Source organism: Triturus cristatus, chromosome 2_1 (assembly GCF_964204655.1).
Source record: "Triturus cristatus chromosome 2_1, aTriCri1.1, whole genome shotgun sequence".
Classification (NCBI taxonomy): domain Eukaryota; kingdom Metazoa; phylum Chordata; class Amphibia; order Caudata; family Salamandridae; genus Triturus; species Triturus cristatus.
Window position 1 is genome coordinate 1183401421 of NC_140581.1, and position 13017 is coordinate 1183414437.

The 13017-nt window shown below is 48.6% G+C and overlaps 1 protein-coding gene across 2 annotated transcripts in view; it reads left to right on the forward strand.

Moving 5' to 3' along the window:
- Nucleotides 1-13017, forward strand: part of DNAH6 (dynein axonemal heavy chain 6) — a 2458578-nt gene that overhangs the window by 1856325 nt on the left and 589236 nt on the right. For both annotated transcript variants that reach the window (XM_085636629.1, XM_085636630.1), the window contains one exon: nt 9163-9230. In XM_085636629.1, coding sequence (XP_085492755.1) covers nt 9163-9230 — 68 coding nt within the window. The remainder of the gene's footprint in view (nt 1-9162; nt 9231-13017) is intronic.

Genomic DNA, 13017 nt, shown 5'->3' on the forward strand with positions numbered 1-13017 from the left:
GGCGAAATCCCTTTTCAGCTCCTGCGGTTTCTAAAACTGTAGCTAGAAGGTACAGGGCTGCTCCAGGTGATCCAGACTTTCTTACCTCCCATCCTTCTCCCTAAAGTCTGGTGGTTCAGGCAGCCTGCTCAAAGAGGTCTTCCAGGGCCTTTCCACAGGTTCCCAGTGACAGGGACGCTAAAAAGCTCGACCAGTCCGCCAAGAAAGTTTTCTCCTCGGCGAGTATGGCCTTAAAGTCAACAAATGCCACCTGTCTCTTGGGCCGTTATATCCACGCTCTCATGGAGTCCGCTAAACAGCTGGCTCCTAAATTATCTGAGGAGCACAGGCAGAACTTTAATGAAGTGCTGTCAGACACTCAGGCGGCTGCGCGTCAGGTTATCCAGAGTGGCCTGGACACTGCGGACTCTGTCGCAAGAATTATGGGCTCCTCAGTCGCCACAAGGAGGAGTGCGTGGCTGAAATCATCTGAGTTCTCCCCTGATGTGCAGGCAACGCTTCTGGACCTGCCTTTTGACGGTTCTGGGCTGTTTGGTAAAAAGGCTGATGCGGCATTGGAAAGATTCAAGGAAAGCAAAGCCACGGCCAAATCTCTGGGTCTGCAGACTCAGCCTAGGGGTTCTTATAGGAGATACAGAGGCTTTGGGAGGTCGTCCTTTCGGACCTACAGGCAGCAGCAGCAACAGCACCAACGGAGTACTCTGTATAAGAGTTACAGGGACAGAATCAGAGGTCGTGCTCGCGGTCGGCAGCTCTCCTCCTCTTCCTCTTCCTCCCTCCCTCCCACCACTGCAAAGCAGACCTAGATCCACCATTCTGGATCATGTTGGTCCTGTGGGGGGCCGGCTTACCCATTTTCTACAAGATTGGGAATTGGTCACTACAGGCCTTTGGGTTCTAGATCTTGTAGAAAATGGGTACGCTCATCCCTTTCGGGAATTCCGTCCGAATTACCCTCCTTGCCAAGGTGCTTGCTCGGAGGACCACCTTCTTCTCCTGCAGGAGGAATTCCTTACGTTACTAAAAAAAGGTGCGATAGAGGTGGTTCCAGAGCAGGAGAGGGGTCAGGGATGCTACTCCCGGTATTTCCTGAGTCCGAAAAAGGATGGCAGGCTACGTCCAATTCTGGACCTCAGGATCTTGAACCTTTTTCTGAAGCAAGAGAAGTTCAAGATGCTCACCCCTGCGCAGGTTCTTCAAGCGCTGCAACAGGAGGACTGGATGGTGTCGATCGACTTGCAGGATGCTTATTCCCACATCCCCATCCTGAAGTCGCACAGGAAGTATCTCTGTTTTACGGTAGGGTCGCAACATTATCAGTTTGCGGTCCTTCCGTTTGGTCTTACTACTGCACCTCGAGTCTTCACCAAGGTGATGGCAGTGGTGGCAGCCCATCTCAGAAGATCGGGAATTCCAGTTTTTCCCTATCTGGACGACTGGTTGATCAAAGCGGTGTCGCCAGGGAAGGTGCCTCATTATCTGCAAGTTACAACCCAGCTGTTGTACAAATTGGGTTTCTCGATAAACGTGCCCAAATCTCACCTGGTGCCCTCTCAGCGCAACCTGTTCATAGGGGCGGTACTGGACACCACTGTGTGTCGAGCATTCCCACCTCCACAAAGGATTCTCGACATACAGGAAATGATTCCCTTGTTTTACAATGGAGCGGTCATTCCAGTCCTGAAGGTCCTTCGTCTGCTCGGTCTGTTTGCTTCCTGCATTCTGTTGGTCAACCATGCACGCTGGCACATGAGGGCGCTCCGGGTTACCTCCGCAGGCAGTGGTATCAGCGCAACGGAGATCTCAGTGAGTCTGTGAGGATCTCCAGAGAAGCTGCAGCGGATCTGTCTTAGTGGAGCATGGAGGGCAATCTGTCTCAAGGAAAGCTCTTCCATGTACCTTCATCGGTGGCCACAGTGATAATGGGTGCATCCACTTAAGGGTGGGGTGCGCATCTGGGGGATCTGGAGATCAAGGGTCTTTGGTCTCCAGAGGAAAGGTTGCTTCACATCAACCTTTTAGTATTGCAGGCGATACGTTAGGCACTAAAGGCCTTTCTCCCTTCCCTTCGCGGTCAGTCGGTTCAAGTCCTGACAAACAACACTACTGCGATGTGGTATGTCAACAAGCAGGGAGGAGTGGGGTTGCGTTGTCTCTGCAGAGAGGCTCTGCGTCTCTGGTCCTGGGTTCAGGATCACCAGATTTATCTGATGGCAAATCATCTGACCGGAGTTCTGAACGTGCGTGCAGACAGTCTCAGTCGTCAGTTCTCTGCTGACCACGAGTAGAGGCTCCATCCGAAGGTGGTTTGTCTCGTTTTTCGGATGTGGGGAACTCCTCGGGTGGACCTGTTTGCCACTCACGAGAACGCTCACTGCCCGTCATTCTGCAGTATCCAGTATCCGATGCAGGGGGCTTTGGGGGAAGCGTTTCAGTTGAGTTGGGACTCACATCTCTTTTACGCGTGTCCTCCCATACCCTTGATTCCTCGGGTTCTGAGGAAGATTCGCCAAGACCAGGCCCAAGTCATATTGATCGCCCCGGATTGGCCAAGAAGGGTGTGGCATACAGATCTTCTCCACTTCTCCTCGTGCCCTCCGCTCAGTCTCCCTCTCAGGGCAGTCCTCCTCTCACAGTCGGAGGGGCAGGTTCTACACCCCCACCTCCAGAGCTTACACCTTCATGCCTGGAGATTGAACGGGGCAACCTGAATTCTTTTTCTCTCCCGCCTGATGTGGTAGATGTAATATTGTCTGCCAGACGTCATTCCACTAAATCTATCTATTCTTATAGGTGGTCTAAATTTGTTCTGTGGTGTGGAGAGAAATCTATTGACTCTTTGAGGGCTCGTTTATCCAACATCCTTCAGTTTGCTCTTTCTCTTGCTCAGCAGGGCTTTGCTGTAGCTACTGTAAAGGGATATTTATCGGCTTTATCTGCATTCCTTTGTTTGCTGGATCAGCCGTCCTTGTTTAAGTCACCTATTGTGTTATGGTTCCTTAAGGGCCTTACCAACAAATTTCCGCCCACTCCATTTATTGTGCCTCAATGGGACTTAAATCTTGTCTTAACTTACTTGAAGGGTTCACCTTTTGAGCGCTTGCACAAGTGTCCCTTGAGGCTATTGTCTTTCAAAAGGGTTTTTCTCATTGCCATTACCTCGGCAAGGAGGGTAAGTGAGCTTCAAGCTCTGAGTTGAAAACCCCCGTTCTTGGCCATTCATGTTGAAAGAATGGTACTCAGGACCAGGGCTGCTTTTCTGCCTAAGGTGGTATCTTCTTTCCATCTGGGGCAGTCCATTACCCTTCCTACCTTCTATCCTCCCCCTCACCCTTCCAAGGAGGAGGAGCGGCTTCACTGCTTGGACCCTAAGAGGGCAGTGAGCTTTTACCTCGATAGGACTAAAGACTTTCGAGCGGACGACCAGCTCTTCGTGGGCTCTGTTGGCTGCAGGAAAGGCAGGGACGGACACTTTGCTTGTTCCGTCCTTCAGGACTTCCTGGTATAGAAGGGTGGACACCCTCCTCCGGGAGTGGGACTGCTGTGGGAATCTTTTCACAAGGTGAGGAATCCACTGGCAGATGTATCCATCAGAAGAACAAGTTACTTACCTTCGGTAACGCTTTTTCTGGTGGATACAGTATCTGCATGTGGATTCCTCACTGATCCACCCGCCTCCCCGTTGTCCACCCTTGTATACCTACAATAGTGATAATGTGACCAAATTCATCTGTTGCTGTCAAAGGAAGTGTATTATTTCTTTTGCTTTCTTGCATTGACTTCACACTGTGTGTGTTGGTTTGGATATTATGTACTGTGTATACTGTATATATATATATATATTGTTGTCGGTCCATCCGTGTGCCTCGAAGGCACGGAAAAAAAGGGCGGAACTGAAGTCATCACGCCGACGAGGTACTCTTATGGATCCAGTGACGTCAGCGGAGCCGCGTGTGCGGAGCTGTGCTTCTGTGACGTCGTTCTCGTCGGCATGGAGAGCTACGAAAAAATTCCGAATGTTGCTGGTGCAGGGGATATTCACAAGGTGAGGAATCCACAGGCAGATACTATATCCACCAGAAAAAGCGTTACTGAAGGTAAATAACTTGTTCATCTTGCTGAATGACCATACGGTCCTTGGTAATTTTAATTTCCATCTTGATGCTCGCTATGATAATGACACTGACGCCCTACTTATGACTATTTCCTTGCTCGGTCTGGACCAGCTGGTGGATAGTTCCACACACCAAGCTGGCCATACTTTAGATGCCGTTTTTTCAAATAATTAATTCTTGGGGAACATAAGAACACTTCCCCTTGTCTCGTTAAATCATAGGGCTATTCTTTTTTACATTAAGCTCAGGCAAACAGCAAATGGTCCCTTAGCCAGTCCATCTTGGAACTCATCACGTGCATGGCACAAGATCCAAGTGCTGGCACTTTTTTATCTACTAGAGAATACTCTTCCTGGGCCATTCAAAGATGGCTAGACTCTGCTGTGCTGTCTCTTGCCTCCAGATCTCCACCTCCTCCTTGGGAGGTTTGAGGCTGCTGCCCGCTCTTGCTATCCAGTCCAACTGGGACCAGACTGCCTGCAACCACCGTAACCTTTCTCAGACGTTTTTTAGGGCTCGCGCCTGCTTTGCAGTGTGAAGCTCATTCAACTAGAGCTAAATCATCTACATCTGCTTTTGCCCGGGGTGTTCCTGTGGCAGATATTTGTAAAGCCGCCACTTGGGCCTCCCTCCATACTTTCGCAAAGCATTATTTCCCTTATAGGCTCTGCGCATTGGAATAATATACACTATAGTTTTTGCATAGGACTAAGGTCAGTATGCCTCTATCGAGTACATTAAACTTAATTACTTGTGTGCCAGCTTACTCAGAGGTCACTAGAAACTTCTTGAATAAACAAGAAGGGAGTAGTTTCTGACAACCGCATAAACATGACAATTTTGTTTCCCTTATAATTGGAACGTACCTCAGAATCATGGAAACAATAGATACCAGTTTCACTCAGTCAATCCTGCATGCTTAGTTTCTCCAGAGTTACACAGAAATAGATAGACGGGCGTTTCAATAAAAGGATTTATTGAACAGTCTTGTTTCTCGTGTAAGAGATATGAGCTGTTACAATCATTAGAGAATAAGCAAGATATAATACGCACAGCGTAAGCAGTAAGAAGCAATAATACTGCAATAGCATTGTCTTTTCGCTATGACATATATTCATATATACATACATAAATAACACAGGCTAAAAAGTGAATACTCGTCTGATGTTTCTAACTAGTTCTACCCCAGTGTACCTAACCTAAGTGTAGTACCAGGAAAGAAGTAGGTGCTGTTTTCAATAGTATGGTATATTCTAAGTTTATATACCAAGAGTCCCTCTAGGTTCTTGTCAGCTCCATACCTTTAGAATGAGAGAGGTGGGAATCTTTTTTCCGAATCTCAAACTCCAACACCCCGCGAAGGGAGTCAGAACACTGGAAGCTGGATTCTCTGCGAGCAGGGATGACAGCGTCTGGTCAGTGCGTCAGGCGGGAACTCAAATTCCTTCCGAACTTGCCGTGGCGAACCGTATCGAGCTGTGTAGGCTAGTCGAGCTAAGCTGTGCCGTGCCGTGCCGTGCCTGCCATGTCAAGTGAAGGTATATTTATACCTGGAAGGTGCTTAGGAATGCTAGCATTGACGTAAAGTCGGGCAGAGGAAGACGTCATGAATAAACCCCTAAGGAATAGTAGTTTGTGCATAATAGATGAGTTCTTGGAGAAATCAATAATCCTAGCTAGGGAAAGTCCCAATGACTTAAGGGTCTGGTGTCTAAGAACTTGTTGTGACGGTGGGATAGACAGATGTAGGTGACCATGCCTGTATTTGGATAGCATGGCTAATGCCTAAATAAGGACTGGGATTCTATGCCTAAATAAGGGCAATACGAATTGTGCCTATATAAGGACATGATTCAGGGAATCCCCGATACGCCCACTCCGGGACTACAAATGGAACCCTGAGCAGTCTTCGGTTCCTTTCCAGATAGGAGGACGGCTGGGGTAGGTGTATAAGAGGCCACGCCGGAGCTAAACTGTAAGTAGATGAATTAAGGGGCGCCGAGGAGACTGGTCGTGTACTACACGATGACTCAGACCTGGTTTTCCTCTTTACTAGCCAGGACTTACTAGTAGATTTTTGTTTTCATAGCACATGAAGGTGTGTACGCTCGTCCCCTAATCTATGGAGCATCATTCTCCCCATTTTTAGGTGAGTGTTGTGGAGTGTTTGTTGAACTGGCTCAAATATGACTGGCTAATATACCCTACGCCTTGTGATGACCTGTGCATCTGCCACTATTCCTTCCACGGCCAGTGTTTGGACTAATGGGTGACTCCGATCGGCGATGGGAGGTCTTCATTCCAGGCTTCTCACCCTGGTCTAAGCGCCCGTTTGCTTATCGTTGAGACCTCATAACGCCACCACCCGCAAGTGGAGGTGATACCCTTGGTTTACTTGTAATTATGTACTCTTCTCGAATTTCATGTCCAGTTGTTGGACAGATGAACATTCGTTAACATGTAGGATGTTCTTCTCTCTCTTCCCTTTGTGTTTACCTAGGCCTTTATCCAGGAGCGACCTTTACTCTTACACAGAGAGCAGGGCCACCTTTACCTGCACGCCCGGATATAGACTGTGGGTAGTACCCCCCAGTTCACATTCACAGTTCACAACCTTTATTTGGTCCTGAGGAAGCGCCACGGATCCGTTTTGGACCAGTGGGGCGCGAAACATGTCGACCACATTTTAGTCACCTGATGGAACATTATTACCATTAAGGTAACACCTAACCTACGGGTTTTTTAGCGTGTCAAGGGTGCCACCTATATTAAATCCTATTTCATTAGCAACCCTTAGACATTTTTAATTTATCACGTCACTGACACACTCACATCACCACTTGCCTTTTATAAGGACCCAAACCACACACCCGCATGCACCCAACGGCGTTTTCTCTGAAAAGATCTCCGCTAAAGTGACCCTCCAGGGGACCCGTAGGGCATTGCAGCGCCGGCCCGACGAGGAGCAAAACGCCCAATGATGAAGCATGACATCCCTCGGGGTGTGTGAGGGCAATAAGAGAAATTAAGTTGTGCTTCCCCCTCGAGTCTTTGGGTCCAATAATAGCCTAGGACTTTAGTTTCTCCTAATCTTTCTGAGCTTCTCTTGTTTTCTTCTCCTTATTTTGGAACAGTGTCTCCTTTTGAGTATTACAGATGACACACGGAGCACAGACACTGGACCACAACAAGCTCCTGGTCCCCCCTCTCTTCTTGTACAGACATGATTCAGGGAAACCTATGTACGGGCATCTAAATCGAAACATATCTAAATAGAAACACATCTAAATAGAAACTCATCTGAAGTCCCTATCAGATGAACAAATGACTTGCCTTCGGTGACGCATTATCTGGTAGAGACACTATCTAGCTGCAAATTCCTTACAGCCCCACCCATGCCTCCCCGCTTTGCGGAATGATACTGTAGGTCTAGGTTTCTCCCCTTTCAGGGCCCTAGTTTTGCACACGTTTTCGTCAGTCACTTCGTGGCTCTGCGCTTCTGGCGTGTAAAAAAACGAAAAGTACTGACGTCCGCGCACCTGGGTGGTGCCTATGTAGGCACCGCAAAGTCATAACCGACGCTACCGATGCCAACGCCGTCACGTGGAGCCAAATGGAGCCACCCAAAGTCGGGCGCAATGGGTATTGCTCAGCAAAAGTTTCCGGATGCCGCCTGATGCCTGGGGAATTCAAAGGTAAGGAATCTGCAGCTACATAGAGTCTCTACCAGATAATGCGTTACCGAAGGTAAGTAACTTGTTCTTCTGCACCAGGCCTCATCACAGGGTGAATTTTGTGTGCCTGTATAACGCTCTGTCGCCTGAATGGGCCATGGTTGGTTTATAAGTACATATAGAATATGGCAAGCAGGAAGACTCAGCACGTTTGTAATAGTTATTGGCAGCCCGAGCCCCAATTCAGCTCTTGCTAACTAAACAAACCTGCTGTGCGCTCGTTTGATACCACAGCTGCAGGAGCCTTTCTTTTTCCAACAACTGGTATGTGTAGTGTCCTGAAAATAGAAGCTTCCAAACTCATGCATTGCCCCCTCCCCTAATCTTGCCTTATCCAATTAGAAAGCCTCATTCACGGAGGCAAAAGGAGTGCTGCAATTGTTACCACCCCCTGCAATGTGCGCCAGCCCTTCCCCTTCCCATAATTGTGAATGATGCTCTACTGACCACGCCCTGGGCCACTTCCTAAGTGCCCCATTTAAAATCTATGACATGCTGCTTTATGCGGCCACTCCCACAAGGCTGATGTCACCCTCCTCGCTTGTGTCTCGAGGGCGAGGAAAAGTCCTTTTCCAGCTAGCACATGCACAAGAAGACTTTGAGCATGAAAAAAGATTTTAATTTGTTTCACGGGGAGCACCAAGCAGTGAGCACTTCTTTTTAAAGCTGCTCCATGGTGTTCATTCTCTCGCTTTTGTTTCTTCCCTGATACTGGTTGAGCAACGCCCCCTTTGTTCATTAATGCCACCACCAATGCACATTTCATTCCAAATAGATCAAAAGAGCTACATTTGAAAGGTACTTCCTGTGCACACATATAAAGTATATTGCATGTGCTACACCCAACAAGTGTTGCTCCTTTTATTCCTGATCAGACCTTGCTTGATTTTTGTTCAAATCGAGAAGTCTTATCCTGTGTCCATCCACCGTCGGTCTGTCAACCAATTGGTGATGTGAATAGCGCTCTTTGTAAGTTGATGTGCCTCTGATGTTTTACACCAACATGCATATTTATGGGTCCAGTGGGAGTTACAGGACAGGCCACTGTTGGCCAGATAGATGGTAGCAGCAAGGGGGTTCTCAAAATTATTACCATCAGTGTAGTACATTACCTGCTTGAAACAGAAGCTTTTCTCTCCCATCCGTCTTATCTCCAAAAAGGGTAATCTCTCAAACAGCTTACTTGGGCAGTTAGGTGCAACAGCACAGAGTAGTGTAATAGCTTCAACACAGTGTTCACATGTGTATTTTAAGAGGTATTATTAGATCATGTGTTATCCAAAACAAATTCCTGTATTTCTTTTTATTTTCAGGTCTGTATTAAAGTTACAGTCATCAACTTCACTGTAACAAAATCTGGACTGGAAGATCAGCTTCTAAGGTAAAATTATTTTTACTTTTATTTACCTGAAATAAATTTTGAGACATAGTAACTAGGCCTGGGCAATGAACTCCGCTCCGCTGCCGGAGTTTGCGGGGATTTGTTAACTACGCATTCCATTAAAACCACGGAATTCAGGCAAAAACTCAGTTCCTCCACGTAGCGGAGTCAGCTACTAAACTGTACCCACAGATGCATTGATAAAGCAACTTTACATGCGAAAAAGCATTTAACCAACTCACAAAAGTGAACTTTGAAAATGAAAAATATCAGGCTATGAGAGAGGTGATGAAATTGGGGTCCCCCCTAACCTAGGGGGAGGACCAAGCAGATGCTTTGAACACAAAAAGCAAATCATGCTGATCGATTCAGTGGTGGACCCATCCTCTCAGGACCACCCCAAGCATAGTTATGGGCAAAAATACAACCAACACTGGTTAGAAGCAGATGTCCCCCTCGCCGAATAATTCCTACTGTATGAAGCTAATGTATTCTGACGAACCTTTGTTTTGCTGCCAATTTTGCTGTGACTCTGTGATACTATGCCATGTTGTCGAATCAGTTTTAATAAAAAGATTTACAACAACATCAAAAAATATACAACCAAAGGCCCTGCAAAGCATTATGGGACGAGATTACCGGGGACAGTGAATATTTTAGTATCCAATATCAAAATAATTCTACAAAGAGCTACAGTTCAAATACAAAAGCATTGAAATTAATACATCAAGCTTACATCAAGCTGCAGTTCAACTGACTCAGCAAGATGTGCTCTTTGTTTGAAAGGCATCTGCTTGGTTCTCCCCCTAGGTTAGGGAGGATCCCAAAATCATCACCTCTCTCACTGCTTGCTAAATTTCCATTTTCACTTTTTTGAACTGACTATCACCCTTATGCATCAAGCCAAAATCCAGTCGGTAAAATACCGAATCGGTAATAGCTCCCGGTATTGTGTGAAAAATACCCAATCCCAATGCATCAACCCAAAACCCGAGCAAATAACGAATCGCTAAATAAATAACCTCGAACATACCGAATCGCTAATACCCAAAATGCTAATTTACCGAATCGCTAAATACCGAATTCGCAATTACCGAAATCACTATTAGCTCCCGGAAATTGCCAATAGCAAATAACGATTCGCACCCCAATGCAACAAAACTCGCTAATAACGAAAATCCCAAAAATCGCTATTTTGCCAGAGCTAAATAAGGGGAATCAAAACCTGGAGGTAAAGTCACAAAAAAAAAAAAAAAAAAAAAAAAAAACCCCTACATGTGCAAATGATTGAGGCAATCACTAAACCCTTAAATTTGGCCCAGGAGACCCTGTTGGCTCCCACAAAATGGCTGCCCTCTACGTGCTTGCAAGGAGGATGCGGATCAATGCAGCAGGACAGCGCAGGAGAAGGGTCCAGGAGCGAGTGTTCAGACTGCGCATAACCCTGCTCGGCCAGAATGAGGACGAGGTGTACCAGAAATATCGCCTAAATCGCGCTATGATCATGCGCCTGATTGCAGACCTGGAACCATTACTGCAGCACCAGACCCACCGGACAAATGCAATCCCTGCGCACGTTCAGGTACTATGCAGCCTGCACCTACTGGCCTCAGGGAGTTTCCAGGGGGTAATTGCGGTTGCCGGAGGTGTTTCGCAAAGCGCACTGTCACGCTTCTTCCAAAAATTCCTAGATGCCATGCTGACAATGCTCCACAGACACATCAGCTTCCCCACAACCCCACAGCAGTTGGACCGCACCAAACAGGCATTCTACCAGGTGGCACACTTTCCACATGTGATTGGATGCATCGACTGCACGCATATCCCCATATGCCCTCCGTCAGCAAATGAGTACCTTTTCAGGAACCGCAAGTCATACCACTCGATCAACGTGCAGGTTGTGTGCGATGCCAACAACATCATAACGGACCTAGTGGCACAATTCCCAGGGAGCACACACGACTCATACATCTTCCGCAACAGTGGAATGCACAGGCGACTACTCAATGGCGAATTTGGAGAGGGACTCCTGTTAGGTAAGTAGAACTACGCTTCCCCACACCAACACCACACATGTATGTACATCACCAATGCTAAGTCTATGCTTCTATCTTCTAGGTGACAGTGCTTACGCCCTGCGGGAATACATACTAACCCCATACCTAAATCCAGCAACCCCGCAGGAACATCGCTACAACGCTGCACACATCAGCACGAGGAATGTGATAGAGCGGACTTTTGGGATTCTCAAGAGCCGCTTCCGTATCCTCCACAAGACTGGCGGCGCAATGCTATACCAACCAGACACATGCTGTCGAATAATTGCTGTATGTGCAATGCTGCACAACATTGCCACCAGAAGGGGGATACCCATGGAGGTGGACAGGGATGACGACCCCCAGGCTGACCAACCACCCGCCCAACGACGACCGGCACACATCCCAAACACAGCAGAGGGCCATAGGAGGCGGACAGACATAACGCAAAATCATTTTTGACCCTGGGTAAAATGAGACATTACAAGCTGGTGTTGGGTGCAACTGTTTAATGCACAGTAGCACTGAGGATTGTGCAACAGAACTAGCATTGTGAATCATGCTCCGATTGCATAAATGTAAATAAAAGGTTCCTTAAAGTCAGGCCTGTGCAAACAGAATAATTGGATGGCCATGGTTGCTCCACCATGGACCTGCAGCATGTCCAAATTTCTAGTGGCGCTTGCCACGTACACCAAGCCTCCGCTCAGGTGCATCCAAACCCTCACCACGGCCTGTCCCCGTGGAGGCACGCGAACTTCGGCGCCTGGTGCTGGCCTCTGCCAGTGACACGCTGCTGACACTGGAGGCAGCCTCACTGGTGTCATCCCCTCCCAATGCTGCAGCACTGCATGTGCTGCTCTGAAGTTGTTCCACAGCAGTGGTGATGTGTCCCAGTGACTTGGCAACATCACCGCAGAAGTGCCCAAGGTCCACCTGCAGGGAGACTGTGCGGCGTGCCAACACAGCGGTGCAGTTGCTGTGCCGTTGTATGGCCTTGGTAGCGGCGGCAGAACGCAACATTAGCTGCCGGTTACTCCTCCTCAGGGACTCATGGCCCTCCCTGATGGCACGGGTGAGCTCACGTACCTCCTCCCTGAGCTGAGCATTGCCATCAGCAACCGCAGTGGTCTGGTCCCTGACCGCCGTGCCCATGTCCCTGACCGCGGAGCCCATGTCGGTGACTGCTGCAGTCATGGCGCGCATCTCCCTCGCTAGGCGCACGATGTTGCAGCTGATGCTAGCCACATGTCTTCCCTGCAGGTTCTGTGCGCGCAGCATCCTCTCCTCAATTGCAGAGGTTGTTGGGACATCCTGGTCAGCTGAGGAGACGGAACTGCGACGGGCCCTGTGACGCCGTGCGTGTCTTGAGCCTCCATGTGGTGCAGCAGGTGGTGTGGATGTGCGCTGCGTGGGTGCCAATTGCGGGGGGGGGTTGCCATCTCCTGCAAGGGCGCAACTTGGTGCCTGTGCCTCTGCGGTATTGTGGCTGTACTGGCTGCAGGCTGGCTTGCTGGTGCCGTTGCTTGTGGCGCAGGTGGTGGTGCCTTGGCTTGTGGCGCAGGTGCCTTGGCTTGTGGCACTGGTGCTGGTGCCGTTGATTGTGGCGCTGGTGGAGGTGGTGCTGGTGGGGTGGCAGGTGTTGGCGGTGCGTGCGCATCCTGCGCAGTCTCCTGGTCTGACTCCACGGGTGTCTCAGATATGATCAGCTGGTCGCTGTCGTCAGAGTCCCCAGGTGATGCATCTGTGTG